General features: G+C 41.8%; 1 protein-coding gene across 1 annotated transcript in view; it reads right to left on the bottom strand.

Annotated features, from left to right (window-relative positions):
* Nucleotides 1-663: 663 nt before the first annotated feature.
* Nucleotides 664-20,186, bottom strand: part of SH3GL3 (SH3 domain containing GRB2 like 3, endophilin A3) — a 44,491-nt gene continuing 24,968 nt past the window's right edge. Inside the window, exons 2-9 of the mRNA XM_072148340.1 lie at nt 10,154-10,222; nt 8,476-8,548; nt 8,016-8,159; nt 6,741-6,874; nt 5,503-5,661; nt 3,089-3,192; nt 2,427-2,551; nt 664-1,373 (exon numbers count right to left, since the gene is read on the bottom strand). Of these exons, the coding sequence (XP_072004441.1) occupies nt 1,168-1,373; nt 2,427-2,551; nt 3,089-3,192; nt 5,503-5,661; nt 6,741-6,874; nt 8,016-8,159; nt 8,476-8,548; nt 10,154-10,222 (1,014 nt within the window). The 3' untranslated portion in view covers nt 664-1,167. The remainder of the gene's footprint in view (nt 1,374-2,426; nt 2,552-3,088; nt 3,193-5,502; nt 5,662-6,740; nt 6,875-8,015; nt 8,160-8,475; nt 8,549-10,153; nt 10,223-20,186) is intronic.

Raw genomic sequence — 20,186 nt, 5'->3', positions numbered from 1 at the left:
TCACACAATGGTGAGGTTTGTGGCCCGTTTTGGTAGAGTGGAGATGGGAGGGGTAAGCGCTCATGACCCCTCCATAGGAAGCTGAGCGGCTGTGTCACAAATCAGGAGAGGAATAGGACCTGCTCTATCATTTGCGGCTTGACTCTGTCATGTTGTGGTGAGACAGTGTGTTCACAGCACTGATACTTTTTTTTTTTTTGGCAGTTTACCGTCATGAGTCCTTCGGTAGCAGCTCTGTGTGTGTGTGTGTGTGTCTATACCTTGTGTAGCAGCAGAACTGTGGAAAAATGAATTTATGTTACAGGACTCTAGCCAAATTTGGGGCATTCTCTTGTGTGATATCTCTCATACAGCTGCTTAGCCCTTCACCTTGCCGTATCTGGCTTCTGTTTACTTTGAAGGGAGTTGCTGTGCAGCAGTACAACGCTTAGATCTCACACACCAGTGCTTCAAAGCCAGCTACAATCCTGGAATATACAGTCCTGCTGCTACTAACTTCACACAGGTATGATTACACAGATCACCAGAGACCATACCCAACACTGTCTGCAGCTTTGTATGGCAAAAACTGCTGCCATATTCCTTTAGCAGACTTATATTATATTAATGGTGGAATCCTGTTATCCTAAAGGAGCCCTGATGCAAGTAAATTGGAGTAGAATGCACTTTTATAACTTATTTATTATATTTGGTCATATAGACATAGCAGTTTATAGTAAGACAACATAACACAAATTGGACACAGGTTTATATAATGTCTATTTGTGCAACATGTATTAGAATATTCACAGTCAACATGTGTTTCTAGCGTTCATAAGTAAAATAAATCTGACCCCTCCAGACTTGCTCAAGTGTTTAAAATACTTTTAAAGAGATTTAAAAGGATAAAAAAAAATGTAAAATAGTCCACATCCATGAAATAGACGTCACATATGAAACATAATGAAACCATCTCCATACAATGACAAAATAGAATCTTTTTTTGCACATCCTTGTAACAGTGTCAATGTTTTCATAAAAATAAAAAATCAATACAAAATAAATACATATAAAAGAGATGACACAATAAAATTGAAGTCACTCAAGAGGCGTTCACAGAATGCCACATCCAGAAAGTGTTAGGAGTCTATTTGTAAATGGTACAATTGTCTCCAAGTGTAGTCATGTTCACTGTGGGAGGGGAACCACAACTTCAACATAATTGATTGGAAAGAAACCGGATTCCCCATTGACCATGCCTTCAAACCAGTTCTCATCAATTTGGTTGGTTAATGTTATGATGTCTCCTTCTTTGAAGCCTAGTTCACCTTCATTCTCGGGGTCAAAGTCATAGAGCGCTCTGCAACACGGCTGATCCAGATGCATGGTAGAGCCTGGAAACACAAGAAATTTCTTAAAAGGTGGTTTTGAAAATGATAATTGCATATTTGTAAACTATGGCCCACATGTCTGTGCCACATAGCCAAGGCTTCGGGTCTTTCCTGCTAACAGCAGAAAGAGGAGTGTATGTCACCTGCTGCAGCCAGTGACTTGCTGATCATGCGGGTGTCGCCTAGTTTTAGAACTGTCCTTTTATGGACAATTACATCACTTGGTTACATTCCCCCCCCCCCCTTATCTCCTCCCTCTGTAGACGCCTCCCGCCCCATCCTCTCCTCCCGCTGTAGATGCCGCCCGCCCCCTTCTCTCCTCCCTCTGTAGATGCCGCCCGCCCCCTTCTCTCCTCCCTCTGTAGACGCCACAGTGTCTACTGTTCTTTTATGATCTATCTCTCAGTATGTGCTCTTCTTCCCCGTATAGAGCATCTCCTGCTGTGTAATATCTCTCCTTCATGTCTCCTGTGATCCTATGATTTCTCACCTTCCTAAGCTTGTTTCCCCCTGTGATCTTTCACATTTCAGAGATTGGATGGGTAAAGAGGGTGCCAGTATTGGGGGTAGGGGAAAAGGAGAGATGGTCAGTATGAAGAGAACGGTGAGATTGAATCCCGCAGTGTGAGAAGAACAGTCAGATCCTGCACTGCAAAATGAATATAGGCAGAGCTGTGTTTGCCGCTAGGCACCAGAGGGAATTTTATTTAAAAAGAAAAAAAAAAAAAATCCCACCTCCTACCAGGGGGTTGGGTGTTGTTGGAGCCCAGCCCCTGCTCCACACACTACTTCGGCGGTGGGATCCTTACCTGTACCTGAGGCAGCGGAGCACATAAACTCTCTGCTCCCGTGCTACGCTGTGCGCTATCAATCGTACAGACAATGATCCTGAGGTTTGTGCGATTGTCACACGTCACCCGCGCCGCAACTACAATGTCATCCTGCACCGGAGATGTGAAGATGCCGCCGGGAGGAGCACGTAAATATATATTTTTTTTTTAAAAAAACATATTTTTCTTTATTGTCTACTGAGGACAGCAATGTGGGCGCCGGTACCTGAGAACTTGTTGGATGAACCGCTGGAGATTCCATTAAGGTGTAACCTTTCATCAGAGTCTAGTACTGACATTATTGATCGTGACTGGTGCTCCCGTTTAGGGCGACTGGATGCAGAGTTCATTCTGAAAGCAGAAGTTATACATTTTCCATGTTCTTGTCATTGTTCAAGCACATTGATACAACTATACTCCATATACAAGGTCTTTTTTCTGGGCTATAAATGTCTCCTAATGTCTTCTATTCTCTATGAGGGAGGATTTGGGGTACTGGCACTTGTACCAGGAACATGGAATATAAATTTTGAGCCACTACACATACATGAGGCCTGAATGAAAAGTATGAATATTGTTAAGGGCACGGTCCTACCGAAACCTCTGTGTAAGTCTCTCTTTGCTATGTGGTCTCCAAACTTCCAAATTACCTCTAGAGGAGCAAATGATCACTTTGTTCAGTCGTTTCTGTAGCTCCTGACCTCGTTGAAGGGAGAATTGCATTGTATTTCGACATGGACATTTTATCTAAGTAATTGGCAAATATCTTTTTATATCTTAAATATCTTATATTTTGATTATGGAGACTTTCTTGTATGAAACCAGAGAACAAAAAAACAGCATGTAGCAGGTGGTCCCCAGACAATGGCAGCATTATAGCCGCTGTACCTGTTGTGTAATCTGCTGTGGAGGTCTTCCAGGATCTGTGTACATTGTCTATGATAGTCTAATGCAGCCTCTACGAATACCGCCAGCTGGCTCACTTGTTCTACCTGCAATGAGAGAGAAGCGATCACTGACAATATTCTTACATTTCCACAATGTAGTAAACACAAACGGCATATAGTCTACAAATTCTAGCAGTTCTACATATAACCATTAGATGGCGGCACAGTCCTACGACATTGACCCTTTGGTTATACCAAGTGTTTGGTCCATTTCTTGTATCATACCGTACAAGAAATGTACAGAGCCATATTATCATTTCTACAAGCAGTTTTGAAGCCGGAATCTGTAATAGTCCTGCGCTGGAGCTGTATAATTAATTAAGTCTTATCTAATCTTCATCCAAGCTTTTAATAATTGCCTCTTACAAAAAGTTCTTTTTTTCAATACTGACCAGATCTACAATACAATGACATGCCCAGTGCACTGTATATCAGATATACATATCAGCTACTATTTATATTGTATGGAAATTATTAAAATCAATATTAAAAAGTGTCTGGCGATTCTGGGGAATGCGTCTAATAATAATTGCAGAGAAGCATTGAATGTACTGAATTATGCATATTGATGGAATAGATCATACGGGACACAATTCAGTTTACAACACAACAAGCTTCTTGGAAATAGAGTCCATTATCTTAGCCTCACATGCTATGTTTTCACTTCTTTTTACACTATAGATTAACCTTTTGGGTTTGACCACACACTTAAAAACTGGCATAAATAACTATATAAAAAAACAACAAGAGTGCTGAAATGTTATAGAGAAGCTACTGGGGAAAAAAACTAAGAAACCCTATAAAGAATAATTGAATTGAAAAGAGAACTGATCCAAAATAAAAAATACTTTTCCTATGCTTCACTGACATCTATGAGACTCCTAGCATAACTCTCATAGGGCGAACCCATTCAGCCATAAGGAGTTCTAGCAATGGGACCCCCAAATTCAGACAGAGTGGCATTCAACCCCTAGTGAAGTTGCTATAAAGCAACGGAATGTGTGGGAGCCTTACTCTATCCTGCGACTACCCTTACCTACCTCTGCTTATCGTTGTTGCCACTGGTTGTACAGCATTGCCTGCACTATGTACAGTTTGCCCGTCTAGTGCGCAGAGGGCACCAGATTCATGAATTGTGGCGCCCCCTGCACTGCCCCGGCAGAGTGCACCAACTTTTTCTGCGCCGTGCGACACAGACTTTGCATATTAAATGTGTTGCACGGTCCGACTGCACGAGAACGCCAATATCAATGATGACATTTGTGTTTTGTGAAGAATAGTGCAGCCGTGACACAAAAGGGTTTGGAGCCTACTCATATGAAAATAAAACAATCATTCATTTAAACGAGCTCTTCCTTTCCGATCACTACATATGACCTCTGCAGCCCTGGCCATTAAATAGTTAAAGTAATATGTGGTTGCAGTGTTTTTTTAATTCAAAAAACAAGAACTTTGAAAATACACAATGGGGGAGATTTATTATGCCTTCTCCACCAGTTTTCTGGATGCCTTTACACGTTACGGTTTTTGAAGCCAAAATAAGGTGTGGATCATAATCGGTGAGGACATCATTTAGATATCACACTCCTCCTTTTTTTTCGCTCCACTACCGGTTTGGACATGAAAGACTGCTTTTGAGAAACTGAATGTGTGAACGCAGCACACCCGTACGCCACTTGGGGCAGGCACTTGGGGTGACTAAACTAGGTCACTTGTATTTCTGCCTGCTTGTGATACATAGTGCTTGCAATGCAGCTTCTAGTTTCCAATTGTTTCCAGCAATTCCATACATTCAGGCAATGTTTACTAGGCTATAGATACAGCGATGCTTGACCCTTAGCGATGTGATGGGTTTTTAAGGGTCTACTTAAGAATTTTGTAGAAAAAGTGGGGAAAATAAATAACGCGTCATTGGTAACACACTAGATATTAATGTACTATCTGTTTATTACTCTGACTATAGTATAATCCAGATGAGTGTCTATGGCAGGGAAGACAGTAGGATTCTGTGGCAAGAATCTTTCATTCTCATAGTGACATAGTATTATGCTCGGCTTATAAGTACATAACGGTTATCACATCCTCCAAAGGAGGCAATTATTTCCTCAACACCCTCAATAGCTGTCACCTAATTTCTGGTACAGGATCTTCACTATGTGACTGTAGTAATAACAGTACAGTATTCTATGTTATCTTGGCTGTGGATGCAGATACATAACCACATTTAGGAAAGAAATATAAAGCTTGGTCAAATCAGTGGTCGCTTATTGGCGAGAGATCACAATATAAAGAAGATATGCATTTTGCTTTAAGAAGACACAAGTCTAAATTCCCCCTAGCACATTCTATACATACATCATTTTCTAGAAAATTAAACATGCTTCGTTCCGCCAGTTCCTTAGATTCTTCAAATTTTTCCACCGCTTGTCGTATTTCTTCATCTGGAATCTTTCCCTGTCGTTTCTTCTTATAATCATAATCTAAGCGTCGGCCTTCTAGCTTTTTCAGATGATACTAAAGATCAGGGGCAAGAGAAAAATGAGAAATTGATTTCAATATACCGTATATGAAGTATAACTTTGGATTCCCACTTATGCTTCCTGCACACTAACATGTGCAGCTCATAGAAAGGGCCCATATGTTGGTCCGATCCTACTGGACAGAAGTGATGACATTTGGCCGGCAGATGGGAAGTCCTTCCATCATATTTCTGTATAATGCAGGGACTCCTCTCCAGTGCAAAGTGTGCATTCTGTGGGATCAGACCAACATACAACCCATTTCCAGGCTGCATGTGTGTAGAAAGCCTTATAAAGATACATATGACCTGCCATATCAATTAAGAAATTGTGCAGTTTATTCATTTTAACATGAAACTATCACAAAATAATAATTGTGTTATAAACAATTTGTTAATTGTGTATATTCACAATTCATTAATTGATGCAGCCGGCCGCGTCATGGCCACACCACACCCTAAAATCAACCACCACTATGGACATAGTAAAAATCTGCAAGCAAACGTTGTTATGAAGAAGGTTTGATGCAGCATTTTCCTGGAAATGACTTCATCACTGGTGATAAAAAGACTCTAATTTTTGACTTGACAATCTACAACATGTGCAGATACCCTAAGGCTCTCTCAACCAACATCTATCTACCGGGCCAGCCATGCTTGGCATTGATCCTAATATTTTGAAGCAAGCAGATGCCAGAGACCTCTGTGGACAACCAACATGCCAACACATCTCTTCTACAATATCTGTCCCCGAAGGAGAGGCAGGAGACTCCATAAACATAAGACGGTCAGGAGGTCTCAGAAAACAAAGATGCTCAACTCTCCAGCCATCTAATGTCCATGACCAACCTTAGTTTTCTATGTTTTCTTACCATTTGCAGCAATCACGTGTCTGCATGTGTGATTCTATGGAAACATTCAGCACCTACCCAGTGGATAGAAGATGAATAATGCTCCAACAAGAAACATCTCATTGTTAGGCAGTTTTCCTTTCTGCTGTTATGTTGCGTTCATGGGTAAATGCTGCTCTCCTCTAGAATACATAATAGCATCTGCTAAATGCTAAATTACTTACCACAATTTCTTTCAGGTCTTTGTCCTGTAAGGACTGCAAAGGATCGATGAAGTTCTGCTTGACACTAATATCCAGAGAGTCCTTCACTTCTGCCATTTGTTTCATGCTTTCCCCAACATCCAGCAAAGCGCTGCCTGGTAACAATGGAAAGTTTATTGACAATCTGCAGACTGATGGCTCATAATATCAAGTGCAATGATCTTAGCAAGTGTTTAAGCCTTAGGCTGCATTTACACCACCGTATTGGGGGCGTATGTACACCCCCCATAGACAGCAATGGCTGCATGGAGTGATACGTTGCCGCACACAGGGAAAAGATAAGGCATTTCCTATCTTTTCCCATGTGCACAGCCAAACGCCATGCTGCTCTATGGAGTGGGGAAGGCTCACCCCTCCCCTCTCCATTGCACCGGAGGTATGACATTTCCCTGAACATCTGAACTCTGCCAAAGAATTGAAATGTTTAAAGGATATTTCTCCATAAAAATGAACAAGGACTCATTCCACAACCACCTACTTTAACACTTTATCTGCCAGACATCTGTTCAAAAGTGCAAAAACGTCCCCAAGTCAGAGAGACATCTGGTAAAACTGTTCTAGTTGCTCATGGAAACCAATCAGAGCTCAGCTTTAATTTTCTAGACCGCTGTGGGTAAATGAAAGCTATGCTCGATTGGTTTCCATCATCATACACGCTGTCCCCCCCTACTGCCAGATACATCAAGAGGCTTAGGCTTCGTGACGTATCGGGCAGGTGGCCACCCCACCCAGCAAGGCGTAGTTTTGTGCAGAAACCTGCAAGCGAACATTTACAAGCTTTTAAAGGTCTGCAGGCACTGGTCAGGAATACCCTGTCCCTGCCCCCTCCTCTGGAGGTCCCGCCAATCTATACCCCATCTATGTGTGGCGTAGTTGCCTAATAATAGCAATTTGTGATTATCTCACTGCTTCTACACCAGAAAACTAGCATAGAAGAAATGATAAAATTAATGAACAATTAAAATCTGATGCTTAGATTTTCTCTGATTAACCAACATTTTATATGAACAGAACAGAGACTTGTTGCCCAATCCTTGCCAAGCTGGACTGCAAGTAGAAGTGACCGACTCAATGATCACTTCTTCCATATTTTCTCCTTTAGACTACACCAGGCTTCTAGGATAAGGAAGCCTGTCAGTACTGCCTGTTTTACCATGTATTCATCAAAAGACCTGTCATGTGCTATCAAACAGAGCGTATACTAAATCCGTGAAGCACCACAACATGTCGACTTACCAAATTCTGAGTCCTCTCCCAGTTCTCTCCCATACCGGAGCATTGAGTCTCCTAGTAATCCTTCTGTCTGAGGGTATCCTGTCGTTTTCACTTGTCCCCGGATTTTTGACATTGTGTTTATCATCCCTAGTCTCGCTCGATACGCTGAAATAAGAAGAAATTGAAGTATTACACTAAATGAATTTTTCCATATATGGGTAGTACAGTCCTTTACAAATCCACCCCCCCCCCCCCCATAACAAAAAAATTGAGCTACTGGAAAGTGGGGAGTTCGAATATATCACATGATGAACTCTGCACCAAGGATCCAAGCAGTAGCAGATTGTAAACCCGCAGTATTAATCATTTATCACTGTATGTCCTTTCCCCAGTAGTTTGTGTCCCAGGCCTTAGGGGGCATATCGAAAAATAAAGCCAAATATAGAAGAAAAGACATAGGCAGAAAGGGGGTAATTATTACCTGGATTAGGCTGTAAATATTCGGTGGTTTTGGTGAGCAGTTCAGCAACCACCTTGTTGGTGATATCAATTTTCTAAAACACAAATCCAACAATAAAATGTTCAATGTAGTTGTGAGATTCCAATTTGCAGTATTATCTTATTATTACATTAAAAGGCTCAATTCAAAGATTTATGTTCTTATAATACATTCCCTGCAGAAGCTTGCACGCCTTACTAAAGTAGTAATGGTTTGAAAATACTATTATTAAAGGAAATTTGTTTTTATGTATTGTGAACCAAAGAAAACCTTGAGAATGCTGTTGCTACACTGATGCAGAAACATATCTTATTTAATCCCTGATCCGATAGGCTTTGCTCAAAAAACATTTTAAACAGCTGCAGTACATAAACACATTACACGGAGCTTCCTGAACTCTCCATAATGGACTAATCAACCTGGGGGATGTTGGAGCGATTGATTAATTCTGCCTGTCAGGAACAAAGCGGTGATGACGTATTCTCAGCTTATGGTGGGCAGGACATGGCTGGAGTAGTGCATAATGAGAGTGAGGAGAAATGCTGAGGCAACCACAGGAGCAACAGAGCCTCAAAACCACTCGGATGAGGGTTTAAACAAGATATGTTGCTGCATCGGTGTAGCGACAGCATTCTCAAGGTATGTTTGGTTCATATTGCATAAAAGCAAATGGTAGATTTCCTTTAAAGATATATGTATATACCTTTTGTATACCTGTTTTAGTTGATACACCATTGCTGGGTTACCACCATGGGCATAACTAGGAGAGGACGAACCCCATAGTAGCCTTTTACATGGGGCCACCCTTCACCTTATAAAATATACACATATTTGTACTCTCATACGTTTATACGATTAAACAATTTAAACATTTATGCCTGCACATTTGTGCACACTATATACATTTATACCGTACGCTTATACATACAGTATATGCACATCTTATACACACATACTCTGTAAACACATATAGGATATACACAGCATTTATACAAATGTAAACAGCATTAACACACATACAGCATAAGCCCAAATACATACTAATATATATATATATATATATACACACACACACACACACACATACATATAGTACTATATACAGACTTAGTATATAAACACACACAGTATATACATATACTCATCACATAGTATATGTAAAAAGGTACATATATAACTACAGAAATTAAGCATACAGAGGAATAAAGAGAGTGGTTCTTAAGACCAGTCCAGCACAAAAGTGGTCAGTCCGCGAATCAAGGACTGTTGCGGACTGGATTTCACAAACAGACCAGAATATAGTGTTTCAGTGATATATGATGTAAGAGACCCTGCTTCCCTGCAAAACAGCAGTCTTACATCATATATTACAACGATGCATGAAGTCTTGCCTTCATGTGCTGATATCATCCTGTAGATATGTAACAAAAACTCATACAAGAGATGTCGATACCCCGATTACACAGGAAAGCAACTTATGGGACCGTCATCACATGATCCAGCTGGGAAAAATGTATGAATGCGAATGGTCTGGGATTACACCAGTTCCACAGCTACGATATTACTATTAAGTTAAACATGTATATCCCCAAGAATTATTATCGTTAGGTATATAAGTAACAAATAAATATTTTAAAGCAAATCAAAGTGTGAATCTTACTCTTTCCATCTCCTGAAAATCATGATCAAGTTTTGTGCCTTCCGCTCCACTTATCTTCTCACTGAAAAGCTGAAAGTAGAAACAGAAATCACACAATTATCACACAGAAAAATCACACATTAAATTGTTCTCCATGAAATATAATGCCCACCTGGTGCACAGTTATGGTTTTATACAGTAACTATTCATGGATACATTACGCAGCACACGGCTATTCCCCCAGACCTCCTCATTCACATGCACACTTCCAAATGTAGATCCGGCATGCCAAAATCCAACTGCTTTATCATATAGTATTGTGCAAACGTTTAAGGCAAGTGTCGAAAAAATGGTGCATGGTAAGAATGGTTAAAAGTGTTAATGGAAGTGTTAAAAATGTATTCTGCAGCAGGACACTGACCCCAAACGTACAACCAATGCATGCCATTACAAGATAAAAAGAACCAGGAGTCCTGGAAGTGATGATATTGCCCCTGCAAAACCTTAATCTCAGCATCATTGGGGGATATTTATCATTATCATAGCCCCGCCCATCAAGAGGCTCTGGCCTACGGGTGGGGCCTGGCGTAGAAATTAATGCAGCGTGATAATTCTCTGGCTACGGCAAGTGCGCAGGTGTGGGGACAGGAACACCCTGCGCCGGCTCACTCCCCGCCAGCCGTGCCCCCCTGGAGGTGGCGGACAGGGGACAATAATCACAAGCGCTAGCAATAAGCCACTGATAATTACCCCCATTGAGTCTGTTTAGGGCAATGTTTATCATCCGCAGAAGATAATCTGATTTGCCTGTTATCTGGCTGAACGTCTGTTTAAGAAGAAGAAGTTACTGTCTAGGTTTAAACAGGAAACAAATATAAAAGTCAAACAGGGCAGTATTGTCATTTTAGATGGACGTTCTGCCTGATAGAACAATTGATAAGCCGACCATTCGTTTCTCAACTCACACAATTGCTTTTCTTATAATATGAGATCCGGTAGAGAAAAGATGGAAGATACTGCTAATTGTTGGATTGGATCTTTGTTTAGCCATCCCTTTCCCCATTGTTACAGAAGAAGCAGCACCCGAGGTGTCTTGGAGCGTATTCCTTCATCCACATACTTGGCTTTACATAGTGGTTTAGAAGAGAAGTGTATAGAGAATTGTGTTACTAAGCACTTCTCTGTGTACACAGGGGATATGCAGTGTGTACATGTCCTAAGAAGTGAACTAACTTGGATAACATGAGAGGGAAACTAGAGAAGCTATTGTAAGGAGCCAAGCATGATTCGTGCTACATTTAACCATTAAAGAGTAAGAGTGCGTCCACACATTCAGGTTTTTACATGCAGTTATTGAGCTTCCAAACAAGAAGTTAAGTGAAAAAAAGGGGAGGAGCTTCTTCCGATTATTTGTTCCCTGCCTTTATGATACCTACCTGCTTCTGGCTCCAACAACTGACAGAGAAAAGCTGAACATATGGACGCACCCTAATAGTCACTACAGCTCCCCTTACAACACCCTTATGATATCATTATAATTATATTAACCTCTTCTCTCTGGTGATTGTATACTGTGGTGCATAAAAGTAAAATGACCGCTACAGATACGTTTACAGAGGAACAAACTTCCAAAAACCGAAGGGTGATTGTGGCATGAAAGCTATGGGGTAGCAAATTCACAATCTGCAGACAAGTACGACCCTGCCCACGTCCTGACCACAGACCTCATATCACCTAAAATCAGAAGTTATTCAGGGAGATAACAGGCAGGGGTGTATGGTGCTCTCACTCCTCCATGCTTCAAACTATTTTAATTGTTTGGTACACAACATTAGAGAAATAAGATTCTCCGGTCTGCTGAGACAAAGATTGAGCTTTTTGGTGTTAATTTTAAGCGTTATCTGTGGCACAGCTCACCACCTGTCAAATACAATCCCAACAGTGACACATGGTCGTGGCAGCATCATGCTATGGGGGTGTTTTTCAGCTGCAGGGGAAAGATGAATGCGGCCAAGTACAGAGATATCCTGGATGAAAACCTCTTCCAGAGAGCTCAGACCGGGCCCAAGATTTATTTTACAACAAGACAATGGGGCATATTTACCGTGCCCCAGCGTATAATAGCCCCGGCGCTGCATATTTGCAGCGGCATACATCAAGAGGCAGAAGCCTCCTGATGTATCGGGCGGGAGGTTGCACAGCATTTATTCTACGCCATCGCCATATCAAAAGTCGCCGGCGGCAGACCGTAATGCCCCGTGCCAGCCCACTCCCGCGCCTGGAGTGAAGGTGGCGGATTGGGGCAAATAATCGTAGGTGCTAGCATTTGCGATTATTTCAGGGCCTCTGCCCCAATGTCACTAAGCACACAGCTAAAATATCAAAGCAGTGGCCTCAGAACATCTCTGTGATCATTCTTGACTGGCCCAGCCAGAGCCCTGACCTAAACCCAACTGATCATCTCTGGGGAGGCCTGAAAATGGCCTCCACCAATGTTCACATCCAACCTGAGGGAACTGGAGAGGATCTGCAAGGAAGAGGCAGAGCAAATCCAGGTCTGAAAAACTTGTTGCCTCATTCCCAAGAACAATCATGGCTGTACTAGCTCAAAAGCCGCTTCTGCTCAATACCGAGCACAGGGCAGTGGCGTAACTAGGAATGAGTGGGCCCCATAGCAAAGTCTCAGAAACCCCAATACATGCGCCAACAGCCAAAGAACCCCCAATACATGCGCCAGCAGCTGCAGAACCCCCCATTACATGCGCCAGCAGCCGCAGAACCCCCCAATACAAGCGCCAGCAGCAGCAGAACCCCCCAATACATGCGCCAGCAGCCGCAGAAACCCCCAACACACACCTCAGCTGTTGCAGAGCATTTTAAAACACAACTCAGAGGACCACATTTATTAAAACATTTGCGCCAGTTTTCCTTTGAAGCGGACCCTGACAGGAAGACACTGGGTGAGGGAGGACTTATCTCTGGCTGATTCCCAGGCACTGCTGACTACTTCATCTCTTCAGGTGCTGACGTTCTCCCTATCCTCTGTATGAAGCGGAGGCACTGCTGACATCCAGCGTCGGAATTGGCTACAAGAAGTCAGTCTCCTCCCCACACAGAGGCGGCTTCTGCAAAGACGCAGAGAATGGTGCCCACTCCTAAATTAACCCTGCATACCTCTGGGGGCATAACTACAGCCTGGGGGAACAACGGGGGCCGAATACGAGCCTGTTCCTGGCAGGCCCCGTATTTGCTACGGCTGGCCTGGCACAGGCTCTGAATACTTATGATCATGTGATGTGTCAGTATTTCTCGTTTAATAAATTAGAAAAAAACAGTAATGTAGATATTTTTCCTGTCATGAAGGGGGCAGAGTGTACATTAATGAGGTCTGAATACTTTCCTTACTCACAAGGCCCAATAATTGTACACACAAGGCCCAATAATTATCAACTCTACTTGGATACTAAATGAAGAGACTAGCACACTTCTGTAATGCAGATGAGAAGACAAGAAGCACATTGCATTGTCATTTAATATAATACAAAATAAAAATAATCAGCCCAATGTAATTTACTTGTTATGTTCTCAGACGGTTAGTCAGAGCCCAGGCGTGCCAGCTTCTTGTTTATCACAGTTTGTATTACATCTATCACATCTATTCAGTGCATCCATATGGTTGTCATCATCATAATATCTTATGAATATTAAGAATTTGGTTTGAGTAAGAAGAGGATTATCTGCTTTGTTACCAGAAATTATCTCCACAACTGTCCATAGGTTGTGTGTGATATTGCAGCTCCGCTTTATTTATTTCCATTGAACTGAGCTGTGATACCAGACACGATATATAAGGGTCTGCACCAGGTTTCAGTAAGCCCCTGGGCGACAGAGCCTCAGTGGGCCCCTTTAAAGTGAACTCACGTGGCAGTATTAACACTTCAGAAACAGTCGCCTGTCCTAAAATATTCCCTAGTTTATCATATCAAACAGTCCCTGCATGGTTATTTTATATAAAGCCCCCCTCACACCCTATGGATTCATCTCCCCATGGATTCCTTATGTGCAGCCTTTGGTGGGCCCCCAGCAGCTCTGGGCCCCAGTACTTGCCCAGGAATGCTTAGCTAGAGCAATAAATAATATCTGTGCCACCATGGTTGGATATTTATTTGGATGCCATAACTTCAGGCATCTACATTTTGTATGATTGGTATACCTAATCTGAAACGGAAATGTATCACTAATATTGTGATAAAGCAAAGGCTCCTTTTGTTTGGTGATGAATGAGGCCAGGCATGCACACCCCATATCTGCTGTTGTGTGAGTCAGTGTGCGCCTGGCAGCGCCACATCACTTATTTTCTACAGTACATGTACAACAATGAAGACTTTGTCCCCATGTACATCTTCACATTGCTGCCGTGTGAATGATGGCCATATTAAAAAATGTCACAAAGACAACTAATAGGACTGTATACCATAAGTATGAGAAAAAATAATAACCCACATTTATAAAGATGTCAGATTTACACACTGAGCACACTGTAGTCTATATGGCAGTAACATTTATTTTGTTCTTACCTTCTAATCCAGGGCAGGTAATATCTTTATCCCTGGTGGTCTAGAGAGTGATCTGAATCCCTACTAAAGCACAGAACTGCTATATAATAGTTAAAGGACATATACCACCAGTAATCTTTATTTTTTTACAAAATGTAGTTTTTAATAGCATAATTTGGGGTTTCATAAAGTGGGTATGGAAATTATTCAGACCCCTATACATTTTTCACTCTTTGTTTCATTGCAACAAATTGGCAAGTTCAAAAAAGTTTTTTTTTGCTCATTAATATACACTCACCGGCCACTTTATTAGGTACACCTGTCCAACTGCTCGTTAACACTTAATTTCTAATCAGCCAATCACATGGCGGCAACTCAGTGCATTTAGGCATGTAGACATGGTCAAGACAATCTCCTGCAGTTCAAACCGAGCATCAGTATGGGGAAGAAAGGTGATTTGAGAGCCTTTGAACGTGGCATGGTTGTAGGTGCCAGAAGGGCTGGTCTGAGTATTTCAGAAACTGCTGATCTACTGGGATTTTCAAGCACAACCATCTCTAGGGTTTACAGAGAATGGTCAGAAAAAGAAAAAACATCCAGTGAGCGGCAGTACTGTGGGCAGAAATGCCTTGTTGATGCCAGAGGTCAAAGGAGAATGGGCAGACTGGTTCGAGCTGATAGAAAGGCACCAGTGACTCAAATTGCCACCTGTTACAACCAAGGTAGGCAGAAGAGCATCTCTGAACGCACAGTATGTCGAACTTTGAGGCAGATGGGCTACAGCAGCAGAAGACCACACCGGGTGCCACTCCTTTCAGCTAAGAACAGGAAACTGAGGCTACAATTTGTATAAGCTCATCGAAATTGCCTGGTCTGATGAGTCTCGATTTCTGCTGCGACATTCGGATGGTAGGGTCAGAATTTGGCATCAACAACATGAAAGCATGGATCCATCCTGCTTTGTATCAACTGTTCAGGCTGGTGGTGGTGGTGTCATGGTGTGGGGAATATTTTCTTGGCACTCTTTGGGCCCCTTGGTACCAATTGAGCATCTATGCAACGCCACAGCCTACCTGAGTATTGTTGCTGACCATGTCCATCCATCTATGACCACAATATACCCAACACCTGATGGCTACTTTCAGCAGGATAATGCGCCATGTCATAAAGCTGGAATCATCTCAGACTGGTTTCTTGAACATGACAATGAGTTCACTGTACTCAAATGGCCTCCACAGTCACCAGATCTCAATCCAATAGAGCATCTTTGGGATGTGGTGGAACGGGAGATTTGCATCATGGATGTGCAGCCGACAAATCTGCGGCAACTGTGTGATGCCATCATGTCAATATGGACCAAAATCTCTGAGGAATGCTTCCAGCACCTTGTTGAATCTATGCCACGAAGAATTGAGGCAGTTCTGAAGGCAAAAGGGGGTCCAACCCGTTACTAGCATGGTGTACCTAATAAAGTGGCCGGTGAGTGTACACTTTGCACCCCATGTTGAAAGAAAAAGAAACAAAAATGTAGACATTTTTGCTAATTTATTAAACGAGAAAAACTGAAAATCACATGGTCATAAGTACTCAGACCCTTTGCTGTGACACTCACATGCTGCCCTTATCCTTCTGATCCTCATTGAGGAGAGTTTAATCCTTCATTGGAGTCCAGCTGTGTTTAATTACACTGAATGTACTTGATTAGGATAGCTACACACCTGTCTATATAAGACCTCACAGCTCACAGTGCTTGTCAGAGCACATGACAAACATGGGGTCTAAGGAACTGCCAAAGGAGCTCAGAGACAGAATTGTGGTAAGGCACAGATCTGTCCAAGGTTACAAAATAATTTCTGAAACACTTAAGGTTCCTAACATCACAGCGGCCTCCATAATCCTTAAATGGAAGAAGTTTGGGGCGACCACAACTCTTTCTCGACCTGAAGTCCAGCCAAAGTAAGCAATCGTGGGAGGAGGGCCTTGGTGGGAGAGGTAAAGAAGAACCCCAGATAAATGTGGCTGAGGTCTAGAAATGCAGTAAAGAGTGAAAGTTCCACAGTCTACTATAACTGCAGCCCTCCACCAGTCGGGGCTTTATGGCAGTGTGCCCCGCCAGAAGCCTCTCCTCAGTGCCAGACATATGAAAGCTGCACACAGTTTGTAAAAAAATACAATATCATTAGTGAAACATGGTGGTGGCAGCATCATGCTAAGGAGGTATTTTTCAGCTGCATGTACAATAATGAATGCTGTGGGGTGCCGATGGGCATCAGAGAGATGTAACTCCCTCTGCTTCCCCTTAAATATCATGGTCCATGTTTTACCGTGGTGTGTAAGGAGCTTTTCTCATCCTGTTGCCAGGACTGGGCTGTGATAACACAACCAAGCTCCAGCACCAACAACAACCTTCTTCTGATGCTGCGACATAGAAAGGCATAGAATCACAATAAATACCCTTAATAACTGCCATGAAAAGTTGATATGGTGGTCATAAAGAGGCTAATATACAGTACTAAATATTCAGCCTCCTCTTTCCTCCCTGCGTTAATCATAGATATAAGAGCAGGGAGGGGGTATGGCCGACTGTGAAGCTGTAACTTAATGCAGAGTTCTCTCTGTGCTTGTACAGAGATATCCAGCAGGGCTATGCCCAATGTTTAAGGAGGTGCTATGGCATCAGACTTTTACCAAGCAAAAACTACTTGTACACTGCACTAGCACAAAGTATCAGGTGCTCCCCGTACAGACATATTTATTAATAAATATTAGAATTGATGCAGGACATTCAGTGCAGATAAAAGTGGCAATTGCATCTCTCATACATATGTAATATATTAATTATTAAATCTTGAATATTCAGAGAATTATTGCATTATCAATTTCAAACCTATAATACATTTTGAAAATCTTTTTATTATTTATTTACCCTGCCATGTAATGTAGTCCATTTTATAACATCTAGTGAGTGGGGTTGGGGTTATAAATATGCATGTCCTTTATTTGTGTCATCACTTGAAGTTAGAACCTACTGATAATCCCTAGTATTATTGTTTTGCATTAGTTGTGTAATTATATGTATATCAGGAATGTTGTAAATATTAGCATTTTTTACTGCGTTCATATTGTTTTGTATTGCTTCAATCATGTCTATATGTATTTAATCACAACCACAACTAGTTTTTCGGATTATGTACAAATACTACATGTGGGTGTGTGTCTTAAATCTGTGGAATTTTTAGGCTGTGATTTCTGCCGTATTGAAATCGGCAATTGCTATTTGTATTCTTTGTTGGGAATTGGATCTCTGACTCATCTATCTAGGACAGCTTTGAGCTGTGAGTATTGTATAAGAACAAGTGTGATAACTAGGCTCAGAAATGGACAAACCCCTACAAATATAATGTAGCCTAATATATTACTATTAGCGGCTAGATCCAGGTGGTCACTACAGTCCAGGTCAACCTACCAATTTCTCTGAAGGCTCCCCCATTATTATTATTAAAGGAAAATTCTCCCCTAAGTTTTTGTTAGTCAATCTCTGCTCAACAGATATACCACTGCCTACAGCCACAACTGATCAATTTTGCCCAAATAATATGGATACACATGAAAATGAAAGGTCTCTTGGAACACGTATGAATTAAAATATAGATAATAGATTCTAAAGGACAATTTTCTTTTTACTTTTCCTTTATAATTACATCTGAAAGAGGATACAGTTACCCCACACAGAGTAATATATGTATGCATCCATACATACTGTATATTAGCCCTATACAATGCCTGATCCAAAGTGACCTCAGACTCACAAGCATTCATATTGGTGTATTTCTACAAGATGCTACCTCTGTGTTACCTATACATCTCCAGAGCATTAACAATACCTCACATTACTGCCAATCTGCCAAGTTATGAATAGCCTTACTTTGTGTCTCGGGAGAAAACATATCGGACAAGCCTTAACTTGCCGTAATGAGTACTGTATATTCTCTATATTCACGCACAACAATGCACCATCAGGTTCAATGGCAGCCGGCCAGGGTCATGGCTGTCACAAAGTTTAATCTTCATTGTTTAGAGAGCTAGCAATGTGCTTGTTCTGTCGGAGGTGTCCCTACTGTGAGCTTCTGGGAAATCAAACATAAAGGAAACTGCTAGAAAAATGTCCAAGTCTATATCCTGTTCACTACGCTTATCATAAAGAATTTAATGCAAGATATGTGTATACCTGCTATGCCGAGTCATAAACCAAAAATATGCCGTTTAGTGATTTCAATATTAGTCTAAAAATCCTAAGAAACAGAAATACAGGCAGGGTTACGTACAGGATAGGTTCTTTATGTTAAGTTGAATTTGTATGCAAGTCGGAACTGTATATTTTATAATTGTAGTTCCAGACAATTTTTTTTTTTGTTCCAGTGACAATTGGTTTTTCAATTTTTTTTTCTGTAATGGGAACAAGGATTAAACATCATTACAGACACCTTACAGCTGATCATTGCAGCCTGGGACTAAAATAAGGCATCCAGAGATCTTCACCAGAGATCACATTGGGGCTTATTTACTAAGGGTCCACGTACGCACTGTTTTCTGACTTTCCGACGTTTTGCACAGCTGTGACAGGTACTTAACAGGTGCCTGTGCTGGGATTGTGTCGCATGCGATCAGATTTTGCGGCGCTGGCTTTCATGCAACAGAAATCGGGTAGGGGGGGCGGGGGAGGGTCGTCGCACGCTCCAAATGATTCGGACTGAGCTTGGGATTTAATATTCAAATTGTGTGGCAGGACAATGCACCTACATACAGGAAGAAGGCGAACTCCGGTGGACCTGAGCGGGGAAGTGACGCATGCAGGAAATCGGGCGCACAATCTTAGTGAATCGGGGCACAGTGCATTATTGTCGGACAATGCACTTTCAGTGAACTCCGCAGACCGGGTAAGTAAATGTGGCCCATTCTGCAGAGAGCTCTGTCCGTAACTAGGGGCCGTCTGTAAGTAGGATGTCCTTAAGTAGGGGACAACCTGTATACAGAAATAATGAGATTAAAGTAGAACTCTGGGATTATTAAGAAAACCATTGGACGCAACAATGTACATTTAACCCTTATTTGCAGTGTAGGCAATGAATGCCTGGTTGCTGGGGCCCTTTAGGACCTGTACATGTCTTCTGTAGCTCTGTGCTCAGCTGAAAAGTACAATCCACCCCTGGAGGCAAACATTAATATTTTTACGCTCTGATAGTTCTCATCTATGAACAACTTGGAAAGGAACTGAAACTCAAAGTCTATTTTACAACTTTATCCAGGCAGCCAACATTTCAGGTAGATAGGTTTATACACATGACATATCTGCTGTCTCTCCATCCAGTGCCGACTAGCACCATAAAACTGCTATGCCACATGAACTTCTCCAGCCTATGTATCATTTTATGGACGTATAAAATATGTGAGAACCAATATGTGCTCCAGGGAATATATCTCCAGTCACACCAGTGACT

The sequence above is a fragment of the Engystomops pustulosus genome, chromosome 4, assembly GCF_040894005.1.
Source record: "Engystomops pustulosus chromosome 4, aEngPut4.maternal, whole genome shotgun sequence".
Lineage (NCBI taxonomy): Eukaryota > Metazoa > Chordata > Amphibia > Anura > Leptodactylidae > Engystomops > Engystomops pustulosus.
Note: the sequence above shows the minus strand (reverse complement) of the source record. Positions and strands in the feature narration are given on the sequence as shown.